This window comes from Urocitellus parryii, chromosome 12 (assembly GCF_045843805.1).
Source record: "Urocitellus parryii isolate mUroPar1 chromosome 12, mUroPar1.hap1, whole genome shotgun sequence".
Classification (NCBI taxonomy): domain Eukaryota; kingdom Metazoa; phylum Chordata; class Mammalia; order Rodentia; family Sciuridae; genus Urocitellus; species Urocitellus parryii.
Genome location: NC_135542.1, coordinates 65988302 through 66010007, shown reverse-complemented (window position 1 = coordinate 66010007; position 21706 = coordinate 65988302). Strand labels below are relative to the sequence as shown.

Genomic DNA, 21706 nt, shown 5'->3' with positions numbered 1-21706 from the left:
TTAATTTCTTAAATCTTACCTCTTTGTCATCTTTTGCATGGCTTATTGCAGTTAGTAATCTGCTTATTCTGTGATTAGGATTTTCTGATTTTAGTATGGATGATGTCTTATCAATGCCAGGAAAAAAATGAAATTTATATTTTAACATTTCTCATCTTCCCCCAAAATATCTGGTAGTTTTTATTTATTTAAAATGGGGTATAATTAACTGGATGTGAATAATTTGGTATTGAATTTTAAATAAAGAATAAAAAATTATTTTAAATAGCTCGTTAGGAAATGTGAATATTGATAAGCTTGAACCCATGCATGTGCACACACATCCAAACTAATTCTTTTGCCAGCTAGTCATAAACAGTTATCAAGTTGGGTGATTGGCCAAATCTTAACCTCCACAATCTCAGCATTACATTCTTTTAAAGAAATAGTGATTCAAATAATTACTGCATTATTGAGTTCTCATATTCACAGCCAACTTTATATAGAAATCCTATAATTAATATGCTTCCTACTGGAATTTTTTTCAATTGTTTAAAAGACCCATCTCTGCAAATTGCGTGTGGAACTCTGCACAGGGATTTGAACGAAATGGGCCCAGTGCCCAGAAGAATTAGGCCCTCCTACACTACTGGGTAAAAATATAATAATTAACAAAGAAAACGAGTCCATGTTAGGAAAGTATCTTACAAATAGAAATACTTTGAAGACAGTAGAGATGTGAAAGTTTTCCAAAAGAGGTCTGCAGATGGGGCTCATGAACCAAGAAGAGCTTACCCAAGGGAAAATGAAAACAGCATAGAATTCAGATGGTAACCTGGAGCATGCTCTGTGCTTCTGATCATTTAGAACAGTTAGGTGTTTGTATGTCTCAGTCAAATTTGGCTGTCTTTGTTAATTGGACCAACAATCTAAATTTTTATCTTTTCCTTCATGGTGTCTTAATACTTTCAGAAACTTGTAGAAATTATTATCTTCTATTTTTATTTACACTGAGTTTTTACTTTTTTCTTTTGCTATCTTTACTTTGCAGAAGCAGTCTCCCCGACATGTTCTTTCAGTTTCATCTATCATAATAAAAAGATTATGTCAGCTGTTTTAGAGTCATGAGAATAAAAAGGATATAAAGGAAATTTAATATTTATAAAATTTCAGAAAGGAGTAGTAGCACTATTGTCAGGGAAAATGCTAGAATGAAACACTGACTTTGAAACTTTTGTTCAATTCTGTTTTGTCTAACTGATGGAAGATAGCTAATTAATTCAGAATCATGACAAGTACTAGGATTAACTACACCAACCTGCCAAAAAGGCCCCATGTATTTGATTTGATTAAATATGTTCAGTCTTTAGTAATACCATGTAATTGACCCCAGCAGGTATGAGCTCATCTGGGTAGTGAGCCTTATTTATTCAAACTTGTGATAAAATTATGAAAAACATTTCAGAATATCATTTAAAAACCTTCATGATTTCATTCAAAATCAAGCATCTTTTTGGCATGTCATTGCAGAAGACTCTAAAGAGGATATCAGTGTCATATTATGATTCTGAAGGAAATCTGAGATTGAGTTCCTTAGATAATAATTCAGACTCCGTGGATCTTAATTTTGAACCGACTTCCAACACTGGGTAAAACACAGAGGAAATGATACCATATCAGTTTGTGTCCTTGGATAATGCTTTGTGGACTTGGAAATAATGCATTTAGTTTTTATTCATTTGGCAAGGGAAATCTAAAACAATAACACTTTTATAACATGATAGAAAAGTTTGTATTAAACAGAAAATAAATTTTTTAAACAAATGTTTGTGTGCTTCTATTATATTACACTACAATCTGTAGGCCATTGTCTATATGTAGTCCAAATGAATATGATTTTAAAATTTTCTTTTGTAACTATTTTATTTTAAAATTTATTTCTTTTATTAAAATCATGCCTGATTCAGGGAGATGACAGGGATCATCCATATGCAGTAAAAAGAAATGCTTTATAATAGGTTAAAAGAGCTTTTGATTAGTCTTCATGTTACGGTAAAGGAAAAACAATTAATAAAATCTGGTCCATTAGATTTTTAAGCAGAGAAATTTGTATGATGCTGTTTCAGATTCACTTGTTTTATAGCTGATCCATTTTGGTTTCGTTGAATATGAAAAATATCTGAAGCTGTTTAACTGGATTATATTAGCGCAGATGATCAAAGCAGCTTTAATTTCTGCTTTCCATTAAGGACTTTTTTGTGTATGTGCTGATTTGTGCTATAGTCTACATCTGCACATATGCATTTAATTTAAGTGCATCATGGATTTTGTATACCTAATCCTTCCAGACCTCTTGGCGAATTAATCTTGAGTTTTTCATAAATGTCACAATTTTCACTAAAATGAACCTGTAACAATATAAGTTTCGAAAGTCATTGTAACACTTTGATATGTTACATAAATGGGAAATGCACTTTTTAAAATGCTAGTTATTCTGTCATACACACTCCCCTTCAATTTTAGTATCTTCATTTGTACTGGATACTTTTATTATTTATGGGAATGCTTGTCTTCTAGAGTAAAACTCTTTATGTGCTGAAGGAAATTAAGGAGGTTTGACTCTTTTACTCCATTATTGCAATTAAGAATTTAGCATCATCAGTGCCAAAGGACAAAAAGTGTTTCATTTGCCCTGGGGGGACAGGACAGTGATAAGATGATTTTTCGTCAAGGATCATTGGGTCGTAATTAAGTTACATTCATGGCTATTGCTTTTTGAAGGATGATTGGTAAATGACAGGCTTCATGTGCTTAGTACGGACAGTGTGCAGTGGGGTTTTTTCTCCCTCTGTCAGAAAATCCTGTTGAGCCTGATAATGTAAATGTGGCATTTTATTCTGAACAAAAGAGCAGGGAAATGAGCTATCTTGTCTAATCATTCAGTTGTTTAACACCGACTTCCAGTTTAGACTCAATTGGCTGGAAAGCACTTGACATGTGAAGTTAGTGCTGTTCGGAACGCATGTTTGAGTAAATTTTAAAGTAAGTGACAGCTAAATTGTACCTAGGGAAATTACAAAGCCTTCAACACAGTTAATTTTTTGGGGAGGATTAGTTGTAATTGCAACACCAGTCTCCTTGAAGATTCCTCATTTATAGATGATGAACAGAAAAAACATTTAGCTATTTAAGGACAGATTCTCTTAACAGAATAATTTTTATGAAGATGATGGTTTCTCTTGAGTTGATTTCTCCCCATATTAAAATCTGCTGAAGATTTATAGAATAGTTTGTTTTTAGGATGATGAGTTTGTTTTTCATTTCTTCTTAAAAACTTTCCCACCCCCGGCTCCACTTTTCTCTATTGATTTCAGATTTGAGAGCTTTTCAGTCAGTAAGGCCTTTAGGTCAATTGCCACTTCGATAACACTTTATGTGTAATGTTGAAGCACTTTGTTCCAATTAAAAATAATATTTGTCATCTTTTTTTGTTGTTTAAATTAAATATGTGCTCTGGATTGAAAAGTTACTTCCCATGTGTAAGTAAAGAAACTAAGTTGAGAACTATCGATAGGTGAATATAAACAGTTGTCACAGGTCATTCTGCTTTTAATAATTCAAGATCGTATAGAACACATGGATGATTTTACAGTTGTATCTATTAAAGAATTTATTTGAGTTAGGAGGGCTTTTTTTTTGCTACCTTGAAGGAAATATTTATTATTTTTTATTTGTTCTAATTAGTTAAGCATGATCGTAGAATGCATTTGGATACATCATACATAAATGGAGTATAACTTCTCTTTTGTTTTTTGGTTATACATGATATAGAATTTCACTTGTCATGTCATTATATATACACATAAAGTAATAATGTCAAATTCATTCTACTCTCTTGAAGAAACTATTTTTATAATCATTAGATGCCTGCATCCTGCCTTGTATTTGCTTTTCTGTTGTTGATAATTATAGCATATTTTAATTTCATTTTAAAGATTAAAACAAGAAGTAATATTAGATTTGACATATAAACTTTGAACTTGCCTTTTGTATTTTCTTTTATGTAATAATATAAAAATGAGTTTTGTATACAGTCATATTTTTTTAAATGAACGATTGGTTCTAGAATGAATTTTGATATGGTCCAAGTAAACCCATTCAAGATAATAAATGTAACTCTTTTTTTTTTTAATAGAAACAGAATATTTTTTAAATTTGTATTTATTATTTATTTTTATGTGGTGCTGAAGTTTGAATCCAGGGCATCACTCATGCTAGGCAAATGCTCTACCACTGAGCCACAACCTCAGCCCCATAATGTAACTCTCTTTTAAGTTTTCCAATTACTTAGTGGTCTGCCGCTTTCCCATAAATATGTGTATTTTTTAAAAATTTAGAATTACAAAATTATCTTTTCCCCCAAGTTTGCCTTTATTTTATAGGCTCACAAAATTTTGACAAAGCTTACATTTTTAATTTGCATCAATAAAAATACTGCTTTTTTAAAAGCCAGGTGTGGTGGTGTAGGCCTGTAGACAAAGGCTGTGGCAGGAAGATTATAAATTTGATGCCAGCCTGGACAACTTGGCGAGACCGAATCTCAAAATAAAATTGATAAAGGGGCTGTAGACATAGCTTAGTGGTAGAATGCTTGCCTAACATGTGCAAGGCTCTGGGTTTAATCTCTAGTAATACAAATGCATACATATATATACATATGAATTACTTTTTAAATGATTGGGGTTTTTGTTGTTTTAATTTTTTTTAATATTTATTTTTTAGTTGTAGTTGAACACAATATCTTTATTTTTATGTGGTGCTGAGGATCGAGCCCAGGGCCTCACACGTACTAGGTGAGCGCTCTATCGCTGAGCCACAACCCCAGCCCCTAAATAATTGTTTTTTATTTGCATATATAGTTTTATTCATGAAAATTGTGTAGTTCATTGAAATTTGGGGGGGGTGGTATTTAAAAATGATATAGATTTTTATTTTAGAGATAGCAGTATGTTATAGAATTGATTTTCTTTTTGTATTCTTTGAGGTTTGTGAAAAACAGTGACTAAAATTTTTTTCAGGAATGGACTTTTAAAAACCTGGATATAAAACTTAGAAATTATGTGTTTATATTGAAATAAGCACAGAATCAAATTTTGAATGTAGAATTAATATATCGACAGGATGTTTTCAAGGATTATTGTTATTTTTGAGAAGAATTTAAAATCATTTCTGTTATACAAAGTGTACAAAGAAAATCATAAATCACATTGAGTCGCAGAAGTTAGAAGTATATCGATTGGAAATGTGTTGTCCCACATTTTGGCCGAGAAGCAGTTTCTACATTTTCCTTTTGCTATGTTGCAACTCTTTATGATTTCATTCTGTATTATAAAAGTTGTATTTTCACATGATTTTATCTGCTGGTGTGAAACATGTGAATAGATGATCCTAATCAACACAGATCCACAGACCCTTGGGAGGGGAACCCGGCCATTTTTGTGATAACCTGTTTTTTATCACCACTTCTAGGAGTCTGAGCCATATGTAATACTTATGGGTTGAGATCCACATCCAAAGTCCTATGAATATACAACTCTGTTCATGGCAATGCTAATTTTAGATGCTTTTCACATTTTTTTTAAAATACTTTTTTTAGTTATAAATGGACACAATATCTGTATTTATTTATTTTTACGTAGTGCTGAGGATCAAACCCAGTGCCTCACACATGTGAGGCAAGCACTTTACCACTGAACTGCAGCTCCAGCCCCGCGTTTTTCACATTTTTTATTTCCAGCACCGAGTTTTCAAGCTTTTATAGGCAAGGCAAATGATGACAAAGTATGGAAGAAATATACATTTTTATCTTTTTAAAGTGGCATGATCCACCCACAAGTCAGAATGCAGTTTAATGGAGACAGAAAAGAACCAATTAGTCATTTATTTCATTTCTGTCTTCAGTACACTTTGTATGAAGTGTCCACTATAGATGTCTAATTGATTTTATTGGCAATCTTAAGAGCAGTAACATTGGTACTTAAAATTACTAACAAATGTATGGATTATTTCCATTTTGCTATTTTTGTCTGTTATTGTTCAGAGAATGTGTAATCTTCTGAAGGATATATTTGGAGACCAGAGACATTAACATGTCGCTTTGATTGACAGAACAATTATTCATTCATTTATTGATAGGTTTGACCTAATGTAGGGCAAATAAAAGTGAGACAATACCATTCTAGTTTGGGGATTGATCTGAAAAAGCAAATCTTGCCAGTTTAAAACAAAACAAACATCAATATGTATTAGTTGTACTCTTAAAAATGCTTTAGTAGTTTTCCACTCAGTGGAATTGTAGAAAGGCAATAACTGAACCTGTGTCTGAACAAGGGAAAATACTGATTATATAAAGCTTTATATCATATGTGGTAGCTACTATAGCATTTCTCTTGTATGACAGTAATCTAGCCTGCAGCATCTACTTTCAGTTTTGAAATTAACCTGTAATTTAGTCTTCACCCCAAATGACAAAAATTCAAATGACTCTGTGGGGTGCCAGAAGATGCACTGTAAACAGGGCTTAGGAAGGGGATAAGGTAGAGTTCCATCAGGATTGGCTCATTTTCACTGTGTCAGTATTATTGTACTGAAATTAACACTTCTTCATTCTATTTTACTTTTTTAGTACAGCTTAAAATCTTAATCTAGATAAAATAGTAATCTGATCTAGGGCAACGTAACATTTGCATAATGGACAGGCTATAATAGGAAATTTGGAAAGACTTTTTTGTGAAAACTGATGTGAATGTAAGAGAAATTTATATTCTCTACAAAGATACTGTTAATTTCACTAGTTATACTTTGTCTCTCTCTTTCTGACCATGCTTCTTTTTAAATCTATTACATACTCTATTTTTAAAAAAATCTTTAATTTCTTATACCAGATTGTAACACCTTAGTAGATTATGCAGACAGCAGTGCTTTTCATGTGCAATGAGATGCTTTGAACTGAAAGTAGAAGTCCAAAGACCTGCCACCAATACTTTCCTCTGTTTACTTAGTTGCTTTAGGCAAATAAGTCAACCTCTAACTGCCTTAGTTTCTTCATCTCTTTAAAAATAAAGAAGGTGGCAAGTAGAATTGGATTCTATAATATCTATAGCTCGTCTAAGGTCTCACATATTTCTCAAGCTGCCATTTTTCTTTGAAAGGAAAGACGATACTTTTTAAGCACCCACAAAATATATTTCTACATTCTTGATAAGAAACTGACTGAAATGAAAATAACTTTATTTTAATTTATTGCCATGTAAAACAAATACTTTGACTTTATAACTGGAAATAATTTTTTTTGAGAGAGAGAGAGATTTTTTAATATTTATTTTTTAGTTTTCGGCGGACACAACATCTTTGTTTGTATGTGGTGCTGAGGATCGAACCCAGGCAAGCGCGCTACCGCTTGAGCCACATCCCCAGCCCTGGAAATAATTTTTAAAGGTTTAATCTCTAAGGAAAAAATATTTAGAATTCTTCTAGAATTCACTGATTCACAACTGTATTCTAGTTTTAGCAATAAGTTCCTGTATACATGAATCTGAGGCTATTTCCTACTCGTCTGATAATGTGGCAGTATGAAAAATATTATGATAAAGTTGAAAAGTGCTTAAAAATTCCTTGGTACCTATGGGCACTTAATAAAGTTTTCTAAATCTGCAGTTTATCAAAGGCCATAAAAGCCTTTAAGTAGTAGTTGAGAAAAATATTTGACAGTTGTCCTTGTTTTGAGAAATAATATATTCTTATGACAACTTATTACATATAGTCAAATTTTATTTATATTAAAATCAGAGAATGCCTTCCGTCTATTTTGACCTTTCTTTCTTCCTAAGTACCTTTAAGCATAATAATAAAAGGTAAAGCAAGGAAATAAATAATAAAAGTAATAAAAGGTAAAGTAAGGAAAATAGTGTAGTTTACATTTTGATTGATCTCTGTGCATCTCTAAACTTATTGAGAGCTAAACTGAATTTCAATATACCTTATTTATTTATTTTAATCCCCCCCCCCCCAAGGGATGACTTGAATGCTGCTCTTCAGGCTACCATTGACTGCTATGAAAAGTATAAAATATTACCAAGGATTCATGATGTCTTATGTAAACTCATAGAGAAAGGCGAGACAGATCTAATCCAGAAAGGTAAGTTTCCTAAACATATTAGTGTAGTTGGATTTTTTTTCTTGCTTGCTTAATTTGAACGTGAAGAGAAAATTTAACAGAAGACAAGCACATTCAGAGATGCTTTGTGGCATTTCAGAATTGAAAAGAAATGTATCAGGTAGATTTTAAATATTGTAAATGTCCCTTGATTTTCGATAAATGTTTCTTTTAGAAAAATTATCCCCTATTATTTATTGTGCTCGACTTCTTGGCAGTCTGCCTTTATGAAGATTTTTCTTTAACCTTATCCTCACCATTTCTCTTTGAAGTTAGTCTTAGGTACTTGATGTTATATATGAATACTTTTAGATAAGGAATATGACAGAAAATTGGTTGGTAAAGCTATGTTCTTGAAGTTATTCTTGATATTCTTTTTTTTTTCCTAAGTTGTAGATGGACACAGTACCTTTATTTTATTTTTATGTGGTGCTGAGGATCGAACCCAGTGCCTTCCACATGAGAGGCAAGCAGTCTTCCACTGAGCTACAGCCCAGCCCCTTATACTTGTTTTTAAGATAAAGGTTTTTAAAAATTTATCCAGATCTTCATATGATATTGTGTTTTAATTTTTTTCTTCTAATACATTTTTTTTTCTTTCCTCCTATCTAGCAATGGACTTTGTGAGCCAAGAACAAGGTGAAATGACGATGCTCTATGATCTCTTCTTTGCATTCCTACAAACAGGAAATTACAAAGAGGCCAAGAAGATCATTGAGGTGTGATTTTAACTACAGTATTCTAATTGTACAGCTATTTAGACTCTTAATTAGAATACATTTAAAATTTTTAACCTTTAATTACACTTGTTCTGATTCATGTTAATAGAATTCAGTGCCAATAATGGGGTGGGGGGGAATCGGCCAGCTTCCTTATTGTATATAATTACAGTTCAGAAAAGGCAGTCTGGTTGTATATTGAATTTGTTTCCTCACTTTGTTAAATTCACTATTATATATCAAAATGATATTTGCATATTAAATCTTGGATTGTGGAACAATTAAATTAAACTGGCATTCCTGGGTGTAAAGTTGCTAATCCTCTTTGCCAAAGAATTCTTTGTTCTTAAAAGCAGTAGAATTTAATTTGCTGCAGACCATGCTCAGATTTATTTGTAATGCTTGTCTACAAGTTAATCAGCCAAACAAGTGCTGTCTGCAACTGTTTGGCATTTAATTTAAATTTTCTTTTTCTTTCCTCGCTATGGTAAGCAGCTTATGGGAAATGGTAGGTGACAAACCTGGCCTATTTAGGATTAGTATATTTTATCTAGGCTTTACTGAAATTTTTGTTACTGGAATTGATAAGGCAAAGGGCAACCATAAAGTCCATCCAAATTGTGATTAATTTCACCATTAAACAAGTCTTTGTCCAGTAAGAAAATAAAGCATTCTACAGAAGGTAGACCCATTGCTTTAAGAAAAATTAACTTTATGATATTAAAACTGTTCACTTACAACTACAAAAGTAATCACATTTCTTTGAAATCATACTTTGCTTTTACTCCATGTCCTTTTCCAGAAATGTCCATGGTAGGCAGGACACAAAGGTGGTATTTGGCCTCCTTGTGTATATGAATGACTCCTTATCCTGAAACTCGGAGTATAGGCTTACAATCCAGTTTTCTCTTAATGTTTCTCTTAATGTTTTTCGAAGAAGAGAAAAGTCTAATGTGGAAAAAGAAGACTGTAAAATTAATTCAGAACTTCTCTTTCTCTGTCTTATGATTCAGATCTGCCCATCTGTCAGTGTCTTAGTGCTTCTTTAGTAGTTCATTTGTGTTTTCTAGAAAATGGCATAAATTCTTCCATTGCAAGTATGCAGTGAATCTAAAAATGAGAGTAGTTGTCTGCTTGTTGATTTACCGCACTGTATGCGTGGTCTTAGTATTAGTAGGTCACTGATCAGAGTAGAAATGGAGCTTGGGTTTTCAGATAATAGCAATGAAAGATTTCTGCAGGAGGAAAGTATGTTCCTTTCTCAGTGTAATAAGCAAGATATAATAGAAAAAGCCACAGGCATTGGAGTAGTCCTCCTTTTACCATCTACTTGCTTGCATGATAATGGACAAGTTACTAAACCTTTCTAAGCTTCCTCATCTGTAAAAGGGTATATATATATATGTCTTTAAGATTCAATCACATAATGTATGTAAAGCAGCATGCATGTTTCCTGGATTATGGTAAGTGATCAATAATATTAATTCTCTTTGCCCCTTGAAGGTGGGGATTGTGTTGTCTTCTTTTCCCCACATAATTTTCCTTAGCCTAAAGTACGTGCTTTCACACAAATCGTCAGAAGACTGTCTCTTAATTACTTTAGAGCTTTGCTAGTATGCATCATTTTGGAATAACTGTCTACTGACAACAGAATTTTCATAGTGGATTGTACAAAATTGTTTAAAGGATGAAGAATAACTGTACAGACCCACTGTAATAACCAAAGATAATATAGCAAGATGTGTAATATATTAGAATATCCTGAAAGGTTTTTTCTGGGATTTTAAATAATGATTCATTGAGGATGAATTAAGGTGGGAATTTGCTTTTTTGCCATTAAAATTCAAGATATAAAGTTGTCTAAGGATTATTGAAAATATAAAATGTAATGAAAATTAATGACCTCAGACTGTAGAAGCAATACGAAAGAATTCTGTAAGTATTGAGTAACATTCTTATCATTCCTCCAAAAGTAATAGGGTCTTATCAATGGGTAGATTTCTGTGCAGTTGAATTTTCCAAAGCTTTTTTGTATTTGAAGCACTATGGGTAATGAGATAAGCCAGACCTAAAAATGCATACATTAAATGATTTCTGTGTTTAGATTCATAGGACCTGTTTTGTTTTCAGAATGAGTTTGTGTGTGTGTGTATACATATATACACATATATATTTACATATCATGTATTATAGATAATAAATTTAACATTTTGTTTCTACACATAGATTATTATAGAAGAGTGGAAATAGCTAATTTTAAAATACGTATTCTGTATTTTCTGAGTTTTCCACAATGGGCATATTTACTTTTACATTTAGAAAAATTATTATTTTCTTCCAAAAGGAAAAAGTAAGAGAAGAAAACAAATCGGGTTAAACCCAGATCAACTCTCAAGTAGCTAATATGTAACTCCTTGTATAAACTCCTTTAGTATATAAAGATAACTGCCATGTAGGACTGAGAAGTATATATAGTTCTGAGAGTTCATGAAAGGAACTTATTCCCTGTGTAGGAAGTAGGGAAGACTTCTATAGGAAATGGGTTTTGGTGGATATGGTTAGTTCTTTAACATTCATGCTTTTAATGGGGATGAGAAGCATGTTAGAGTTAAAGAGAAGAAGTAGAAAAGGGGGGTCTCCAGTTCACTCATTCTGGGTATAAGATTTGTTGAGAAATATCTTGGAAAGATAGTTTGAAGATTTTAGAGACTCTTCAATATTAGAATAAGGAAATTAGAGTTAATTCAGAAAACAGTGGACTCTAAGCAGTGTTAAATTTTTTTATACCATCAGAACGTTATCATCTAGATTAATGGGGGCTTTTGGCAATGAGATTAATAAAGATCTGAGTTAGGACAGTGGTTGTAGAAGGTTTTAAGATTCTTGTGTGTTTGTTTTTTACAGTGGAATGCATTTTGATATATTTTACACAAATGGAGTACAACTTCTCATTAAGATTCTTTACTTAGTCATCCCAAATGATATGTAGTAATTGAAGTACAGTCACCTTAGTGAACAGAAGGTGGGGTGAATTAATAGAGGCATAAGACAAACTAAGCTCTGATTCAGATCCAGTATAGCCTCTTCTATCATGAAGATTGAGATGAGGCATTGGCAGATTTCACTTGAAACTTCCTGAATGCAATTCTTTAACAATAAGGCAGTTTAGCATTTGAGCTGCTTCCCAGTTTGACCATTTCCTCTCTCCCTCTTTTTTTCCTTCCCTCTTTCTGTTCATTCCTCTCTTTCGCCCTCCCTTACTTTAACACATAATTATTGATCATGTCATATTGGCTACTTAAAAGACCATCCTTAAAAAATAAATTATAAAATTCAGTGTATGCCAGGTGTGGTGGCACACATCTGTAATCTCAGTGGGTCTCGAGGCTAAGGCAGGAGGATCACGGGTTCAAAGCCAGCCTTAGCAATTTAGCAAGGCCCCAAGCCAACTAGGGAGACTCTGATTCAAAATAAAATATTTATTTAATAAAGGGTTGGTACTTAATCAGTGATTAAGTACACCTGGGTTCAATCCCCAGTAAACCCTCCTCCCTTTTGACCAAAAGGCAGTAGTTGTATGCTAGGAATAGAGCTCAGTGGCAGAGCACTTGGCTAGGATGATTGAGGCCCTAGGTTCAATCCCCAGTACCACACACACAAAGCAATAGTTGCTATAAAATAAAGTGTTGTAGAAAAGATCTATTTCAGTCTATGTTTTTCCAAGGTAATGCTCTTTGGAAGGAGAACTACAAGATTAATTGGGCTAGGTACAGTGGCACATACCTTAAATCCTAGTAATGTGGGAGGCTAAGGCAGGAGGATCTCAGATTCAAGGCCAGCCTCATCAAATTAGTAAAGAGTCTAAGCAACTTAATTAGATCCTGTCTGAGAATAAAAAAAAAAAGGGATGGGGATGTCACTTAGTGGAATTGTCTAGTACATTATTAAACATTTAACAAATGTAAGTTTGATTCCCTTCATTTTTCTTTTTAAATTTTATTATTATTACTTTTACAGTTCCGCTTAGGTTGCTGAGTCTGACCTCAAACATGATCTTCCTGCCTCAATCTCCTGAGTTGCCTGGATTACAGGCATGCACAACCACACCCAGCTCTATATGGCATATATAACATTGTTTCCTTTTTTTTTTTTTTTTTGGTAGTTGTAGATGGACAGAATACCTTTATTTTGTTGGTTTATTTTTGTGTGATGCTGAGGATCGAACCCAGTGCCTCACACATGTTAGGCAAATGCTTTGCCACTGAACTATGGCCCCAGCCCCGAAGTCAACCCTTTTGTCTCTTCTGCAGACTCATCTTCTGGGAACTATCTAGTTCTTTCCAGCATTCTTATGGCACATTCTGGAATTCATTATGTATGCCATTGAGGAAATGTTTACAAATGAGTTTTATAAACTTATATGAGTATATCAGATACAGTTTATTAAATATATTCTATAGCTCTCCAATTATGATCATTTTTTACACACACACCACCCCCATGGAAACAAGTAGAATTATACATCTTATTATTTAAAATATGTCAAGTATAAAGACTGATTGTTAATGCCATTGCTCATTTAGTGTTTTTTGTGGTTTTTCTATTCTTTTATTCAATGCATAATTCACTTGGCTAATATGATTGAGGCCCTAGTTTCAATCCCCAGCACCACAGTTTATATATAGTTGAAATGAGTTGAATCATGTATCTTACCTAATACTTTCTTCACTTGTCAACACTGCTTCTCAATTCCCCTCCAGTGAACTCCTCTAATGTCATAACTCCTCTCATTTTTGGGGGGTGGGAGGACGGTATGGGGATTGAACTCCGCACTCTCAACCACTGAGCCACATCCTAGTCCTATTTTGTATTTTATTTAGACACAGAGTCTCACTGAGTTGCTTAGCACCTCGCTTTTGCTGAGGCTGGCTTTGAACTTGTGATCCTCCTTCCTAAGTCTCCGGAGCAGCTGGTATTAATAGGCGTGTGCCACCGCACCTGACTAATCATTATTTTTAATGGTCACATCATCCACTATAAATGAAATAATGTTTATTTGTCCCTTTCTTCTTTGAGGAAAATTTTCATTGTAATTAGAAATAATCATGATTCATATCTTTATTAACTACAGTTATACTTGGTTTTCAGATTATTTACTTTAGATCATTTCTCAGGACTGGGTCAGCTGCCCCTACCATTTTCAAAGTGCCTGATAGATAAAGACAGAAATACTAATGTCTTTGGATGTGAGGCCTCCTTTGTGGTTCACAGGAGAAAAAATTTGAGTTGTTAGTCAAACTCTCCTTTTGCTAGAAACTCTGGTAAAATAAAATTACATTTCTCTGTAAACAAACAAAAATAACTTCAGTACTTTAATTGTATTTTAAAGTACTTTAGTCACCTCCCAGGAAGGGAATGTTGCTGACTATTTAAGATAAAGTAACACTTATTGAGTATTTCAGTTTGTATTAAAGACTGGACATTAAATTTTTTTGTATCTTATGATGTACATAAGATACAAAGTTAAATAATAGTATGAAATGTTAAATAACTGTATCAAAGGCATCTTTAAGGAAATATGTCACTTAATTTATCTCTTACTGAATGCCTGTCATATGCCAGGCACTGCTAGTTATCAGTGTAGTCCAGAGATGAGAAAGATCCTGCTTTAAATGTAACCAGCATTTCTTAATGCAAACTCTTCCCCTGGGGCTCAAACCTAAATTACCAGGTGAACAGTATAACTAATAATGGTAATTCTTTTATGCTTCACAAATAGTTTTAATGTACATCTTTATATTAGCCTCACAGAACTACTTTCAGAAGTAACTAGGGCAAAGCTTTAAGGACCAAATATGGGCTGTGGAGCTTCTTTATTAGTAGTGCTGTGGAGTTTGAAATCAGGCCCTGATTTCCCATTTTCTGTCATTTCTCCTGTTTCATCCCTACCTCCATGACCTCCCAATATTTCAGTATCTGAACTATCAAAACAACTTACCTTTCTTCTTTTTCATGTTAAACTTTCTGTCTCATCTAATTTTCTCCCCACTTCCACCCTGTAGCCAGAGTAAATTTGCAGTCTTCTCAGTGGAGGAAATACTCTCTGTTCATGGCTTTTGGGTTAAGACCAAAAGTTGGGGGCTGAGGTTGTGGCTCAGTTGGTAGAGTGCTTGCCTAGCATGTGTGAGGCAGTGGGTTCGATTTTCAGTACCACATATAAGTAAATAAATAAAGGTCAATCAACAACAAAAAAAAATTAAAAAAAAAAAAAGACCAAAAGGTGGTATTCTAATGGTTTCCCAATCTTTGTTACTCTCCTCTTTGTTCTTCACTCTACCAAATTCAGGGCTTTTATCCCAATTTGCCTTCCTTAATAGGCCAGGATGGATCCCATATGTAGAGAGTACAGAGTAGAGATTAGAGCTAGTTTTTCCTACCCTGACTTTCAGAATTTCAAGTTGTGTCATTTCTCATGGGAATTCAAATCCCTATCCCATGAGTTAGTTTACTGTCTCCTCTGTAATACCCAGGGAAACGAATCATGTTTAGTTTATGATGCACTGTTTCCTTGACTCCATCAGCCATATTTTCCTCCTTATTAGACATGATGTTCAAATCTGTACTGAAGATTTTAGAGAGAGGTATAATTGCTAAAATGCATAGTAAGTGCTATGATACCTCTCTTTCTTTGCTCTTTCTTACCTATCTTGGCAAATAGTTGAGCTGGATTCTTGTGTTTGCTCTTGGAAAACCTGTGCATGATTTTTTCTTCTTACTCTGCAGGACATGAGGCTAGAGTGGGAATTTTGTTATTGTTTTCCATTTTTCACTTAAATTATATGATCAAGAAAACTCAAAGTAGGTGAAAATTTTCAGTCACATTTAAGATGATCTTTCTTGAGATAGATTGAAGTACAGTGGGAAAAAAATTCTTCATTTCTTTTTACTTTAAAAGTAATAATTGTTTGATAATCTGTTTTTACTGATCTACATAGAAGCTTGTTATGATACCAGCAGATTTAAATCAGAATAATGTAATGAAACTAGTATAATAGGTTACTTTTTTGTGCTGATCAGTAAATGCAGAGATGTGGTTTGAAGCACAGTAACTCCGGTACAAACAAACATGCCAGTTTTTTCTATTATAATAATTATTTATCTTCTCTATGTATTAAATAAATTTTATGTAGCAAAATACAGACAGAATTATATAAGTGAGTTCATTGTTTTAATTAACATTGACTGGCTTTTGATGTTATATTTCACATCCCAATTAGAATTCTGTTCTTCTCTTCTCCATGTTTTTATTACATTTTCTATTTCTGCTTTCAACTTGGAGTGTTTAAAATTCAATAAGATGTTAAGAGATAAGCCAGAGTCATGAGCTTTGTAATGTTTTGAACAACCAATAAAAAAAATAATAATAAAAAAAATAAAGAGATAAGCCAGAAATGTTGACTATTACAGCAGCCTAGGAGATTTAGTTAATCTGACCTAGATGTTCTTTTGAGGATTGAGATTTATATGTGAAAACAGTTCTCAATTTCAAAATGAAACATAGGAAGATCTGCTGTATAAGTCAGCTGTCCTGCTGGTGACAGGCAGATTAATCAGCCACAAACAGGAAAAGTTTACCTTGACAAGTTGTGCTATTTAGATCTTTGGCATTTGGATCAGAACTGATATTGAAAGTTGTAAGTGAATGTAGCCCTTGCATTTTGCCGTGTTCTAAAGAGGATTATTTGCTAGTTTTTCAAGGGCTTTTTGTATACATTGATGTTGGTTTCATTTTCATTTTGTAATGCATGTGAAGCAAAACAGATGTGAGGAAAGTCTTGAATAGAAATTGTGTCTGAATATGATATTAATGATATTTAAGAATATATTTCAATGGTTAATTTATCATTTTTTTTTATATCCCAGAATGTGGATATTTGCACCAATAGAATGAGAACACTTAACCCAACTTATACTGTATTCATTTTCCCATCTTTCTGCCAAAGCTGTAAGATGTTAGTTCTGCCTCAGTTTTTAATTTAACATTGTATAATGTTATTTTGTAAAATTAAAAATAATGGGAAACAGGTTAGTGTTGTGGCTCAGTGGTAGAGTGCTTGCCTAGCATATGTGAGGCCCTGGGTTCAATCCTCAGCACCACATATTAATAAATAAATAAGCAAGTAAGTAAATAAATAAATAAATAGTGTTCATCTACAACTAAAAAATTTCAAAAAATAATGGGAAGCCAGTCATGTTGGCACATGTGTGAAGTCCCAGCTACTCAGGAGGTTGAGATAGGAGAATCACTTGAGCTTAGGAGTTCAAGGGCAGCCTAGGTAACATGGCGAGATCTCTCTCTTTAAATAATAATAGAATTATGAAGACTTATGAGTAAGAGATCAGGGATACCTGGTTACAGCAACAAAGCCAAGTAGAGAAAGCAAGAAAGGTCCCTCCTCTAGAGTAGAGCAGCCAATGCTGATGAGTTTGTGGTTGTCTTATCATAGCGTTGTGATGGAAATGCAGTGTTTAATGGTGAAACCTTCTAAGAGATGCTGAAAATACTAGAGGCAGAAGGACAAATCCTGGGAATTATGTTGACATAGTTTTTCTTTTTATCCATAATACAACATTGTGAAATAAATTCCTGAAGCCAAGAGTTATTGACTAAATAATTTGTAATTGAGGATATAACACATGTTTAAATTTTTGAAGCAAATTAAGACTGCAAACTAATTTTAAGTACTTTGCTCCTTAAACATTTAGTTTTACATGTTAGGTAGCTTTTTTTTTTTTTTGTAATTGTTAGAGTACTTTTTTACCACTGTAAACTTCATAACTTCATAAGAATGTTTCTTTTAAAACTGAAAGCTATTGGTTTGTTACTGTGACAATTGTTAATAAGTCCATGCAATGGGTTAATAATTTTTGTCTCCTGAATTTGTTGAGTTCTCTTTTGAAGTGTGTGCTGAGGGGAGAGAGGGAGAGTCAGAGAGAGGGAGAGAGGACAACCAAGAACATGATGCACATTTATGTTTAATTTGATATATATCGGGGTAAATTATTTCATCACTTCTTTTTTTGGGTGGAGATACTGGGACACTCAACTACTGAGCCACATCCCCAGCCCTGTTTTGTATTTTATTTAGAGTCAGGGTCTCACTGAGTTGCTTAGCACCTCACTTTTGCTGAGGCTGGCTTTGAACTTGGGGTTCTCCTGTCTCAGCCTCCTGAGCCACTGGGATTACAAGCCTGCACCACTGCACCTGGCCATCAATTCTTTTTGAACTAAAGAAAAGTATAACCATTTTCTTTATTAAAGATTTATGGAATGAATATTGACCAGCAAACCAGCATTTTCAAATAACCTGAATCTTTTAGATACAAGTTAAATATAGGTCACATTTTATGCTCTGTTTTAATCCTTATTGTAGGTCTTTAATAACTGTGGAATTACATTTATAGGTTTATTTTAGTATACTCTCTTTGAGGAAAAATATAATATTTAACTAAAGCTTACCTGTGTGATATGATTATTTTATTTTTCAGACACCAGGCATTAGAGCTCGACCTACAAGACTTCAGTGGTTTTGTGATAGATGTATCACTAGTAATCAGGTTTGTCTTTAATTTCTGATATCTGAACTACTTAAAACTGAGAAGAAAGCATATGTATTACATGTCATATGACCGTTTGGGGATTTCCAGCAATAGAGCGTTGTGGAAGTGTTATTAACTTGGTTATTCTTCAAATAAGTGATAGCTCATTTGTTTCTGCAGTTAACCTGGGCCTTGAAGATTTTAATTTGCTTTGTCTCAGTTGCTTTGAGCAGGCTGACTTTACCTGGCAATTTAACCTGCTTTAGTCCTTAGTGATTGGAGAAGTTACCTAATAGAACGCAATGGGATTTCTGCTTTCCTTACCCCCGCAGTGCAAGTATCTGTTCACATTGTACCAAGTAAAAGCCACAGGAGTGTAATGTGTGGATAGAGGAATATTTTCATTAACTCACAATATGCTTGAATTCTCTATACCCTGTTCTCTGCCCCAGACATCTTTAATTCTCTAAAATGTACCTTGATGAAAATTCTCTTATTTTGTGTTCTTGACTCCAGAGGGTCCAATAGCCCTTTAACTTTAAAGAAAAAAATTTTTTTTAAATTGTGGTAAAATATAAATATAACAACATTGTTTTAACCATTTTTAACTGTACAATTCAGTGACATTAAATACATTCTTGTGGTTGTACTCAACCCTTTAGTTTTTTAAGTGAAGTTAATCTGCCCCATGCGTAAAGCTAATTTGGATTATTTAACTGCTCTCTGTCAACTGTAAAATACATCTTTTGCCCAATATAAATCTACCTGTTAATCTTATTTTTAAGGTTGAAGCTCTGGAAAAATTAGTGGAGCTGACACAAAAGCTATTTGAGTGCGATAGAGACCAGATGTACTTCAATCTGCTAAAACTATACAGTAAGTGATTTCACTGTTTCTCGTGTTTTCAGTTATTTAGTATGTTGAAGGCATTGGCAGGAAGGGGAAGTATCAAGCTTTGAGGAAACTCCAGGGATTGACAAATATGGAGTTTTCAACAGAGGCTATGTTGAGCTTTTTCATAGTATGTCACATTGTATTATTGGATATTGTGTAATCTCTATAATTTCTGACATTGATACTGGACTAATGAAAAGGTAAAATCTTCATCCTCAGTTGTTCTTTTCTTGTGTTCCTAGAGCCCAGAACTGTGGGTGACTCATGTTCCATGCTGTTAAGGACTTACCAAACTCACCCATGCCCAACTGGCCTAATTCCCTTCCCACCCAACCTTCTCTCTTTATGTAATGGGAGACTGAAGTTAAGGTATAAAAAAGAAGAGGGCTTCTTTTGGTATTTTTTTCATTCTTTAAAATGAGAGTGTCCTCACAAAAAGGAACCAAGAAACATGATGTAGCCAAGATACCACTAGGAATGTGTGATCAGGGTTAAATGGTACCTTCAATGTTGATTTTTAAACTGATACTACTTCTTTTTTAGTGTTTTTCACCTTTTAAATAGAATTTATAGGAGACCATTGGTTTGGACTGAGCTGCTTTTGCACCAGGCCCAACAGACCAAATCAAAATGTAGTTACTCGTGCTGGAGGTCTACACAACCAAATCCAACCTTTCCAGAACTCAGGAGACCTGAGAAAAAGATGATAGCCAAATCCCCAAACAGGCCAGTTTTAGCTGACATATGATAAGAAGGTCCCCTCTACTTCAGATTTACAAGAAAAGAAGTTTTGAAACAACCATTCTACTTTTTATTTTTTCCTTCAGCCCTCTTTTGTCTATAAAGTTAAACTCCTCTGCTCAGCCTAATACTTATTCTATTTTATACGATGAGGGTTTGCCCGGTTTTATCATGGGAGATAAAAGCCAAGTAAGATCTTTAAATTGAAATAGAAGAGAAAATAAAATCTTCATCAGAACCATAGAATTTTGGTTTTTGGTACCAGGAATTAAACCCAGGGTGCTTTACCACTGAGCTATATCCCCAGCCCTTTTTATATTAATTTTTTTATTTTGAGACAGGATCTTGCCAAGTTGCTGAGGCTGGTCTCAAACTTGCAATTCTCTGGCCTAGGCCTTCTGAATCCCTGGGGTTACAAGTATATACCACCATACCTGGCTTAATGGGACATTTTGAGGTGAAACTAATCCTTCTTTTCATTTAAATCCTGAAGTAGATGTATCAGTCACTCACTTTAGTACTCATCAACATATTCATGTGTGTAGATCCTTTTGCAGAAAGATGCATATCTATTTACACACTTAATGTGTAATTTTTTTTTTTTTTTTTTTTTTTTTTTGCGGCAGGGAGGATACCAGGGATTGAATTCAGGGGCACTTGGCCCCTGAGCCACATCCCCAGGCGTATTTTGCAGATACTGAGTTGCATAGCGCCCTACTTTTGCCAAGGCTGGCTTTGAACTCACGATCTTCCTGTCTGAGCCTCCTGAGCCACTGAGATTACAAGCATGCACCACCATGCCCAGCTGCCAAAATGGTTTCTTTAAAATGATATTTTTTTAAATATTTATTTTTTAGCTTTTTAGGTAGACTCAATATTTTATTCTTATGTGGTGCTGAGGATCGAACCTAGTGCCTCACACATGCCAGGCGAGTGTGCTACTACTTGAGCCATATCTCCAGCCCCTAAAATGATATTTTTTACTCAGTTATATTTTATAAGCATTTTTATTAATCATCTACAAACGACTAATATACTGAATAGATATGCTAGAACTTAGTCAATCAGTCCCCTTTTGCTTGGCATGTGAATAAATTTCAGTTTTCCATGTTGCACATTATTCATCTATGTGTTTATATCATTGTTTATACCCTTAATTGTTTCTGTATGGCTAAATTCTTAGTATATACACTTAAGGGTAAGAAGTGAATGTGATTTCTGAAAATTTTGACTTCTTTTACCAAATATTGCCCTCATATAATACCACTATACACATTTGGGAGTTTTACCGTCCCTTTTTATCATTGGAAGCTTTATCTTACTTCTTGATGATTTAAATAAAATATGACTTACTTTAAAATGAACATTACAATTTTTGGTTGATTCGAAGCACACACTTTACATTGTAATTCTTAAAACTTTGGCTTCAATGATGATATAAGTAACATAGGTGAATGTGCAAAATAAAAAGCTTTTTTTTTAGACTCTTAGGATGCTAATTCACTTTTCCACCCATTTCTGTTTCATTTTAAAGAATTATCTTATGCTTAAATTTGTA

At 33.6% G+C, this 21706-nt stretch overlaps 1 protein-coding gene across 1 annotated transcript in view; it reads left to right on the top strand.

The window, feature by feature from the left end:
• The window catches only part of Lrpprc (leucine rich pentatricopeptide repeat containing), a 108180-nt gene that overhangs the window by 58781 nt on the left and 27693 nt on the right, over window positions 1–21706 (top strand). Inside the window, exons 24-27 of the mRNA XM_026385701.2 lie at window positions 8052–8176; window positions 8807–8913; window positions 18463–18531; window positions 19299–19389. Coding sequence (XP_026241486.2) covers window positions 8052–8176; window positions 8807–8913; window positions 18463–18531; window positions 19299–19389 — 392 coding nt within the window. The remainder of the gene's footprint in view (window positions 1–8051; window positions 8177–8806; window positions 8914–18462; window positions 18532–19298; window positions 19390–21706) is intronic.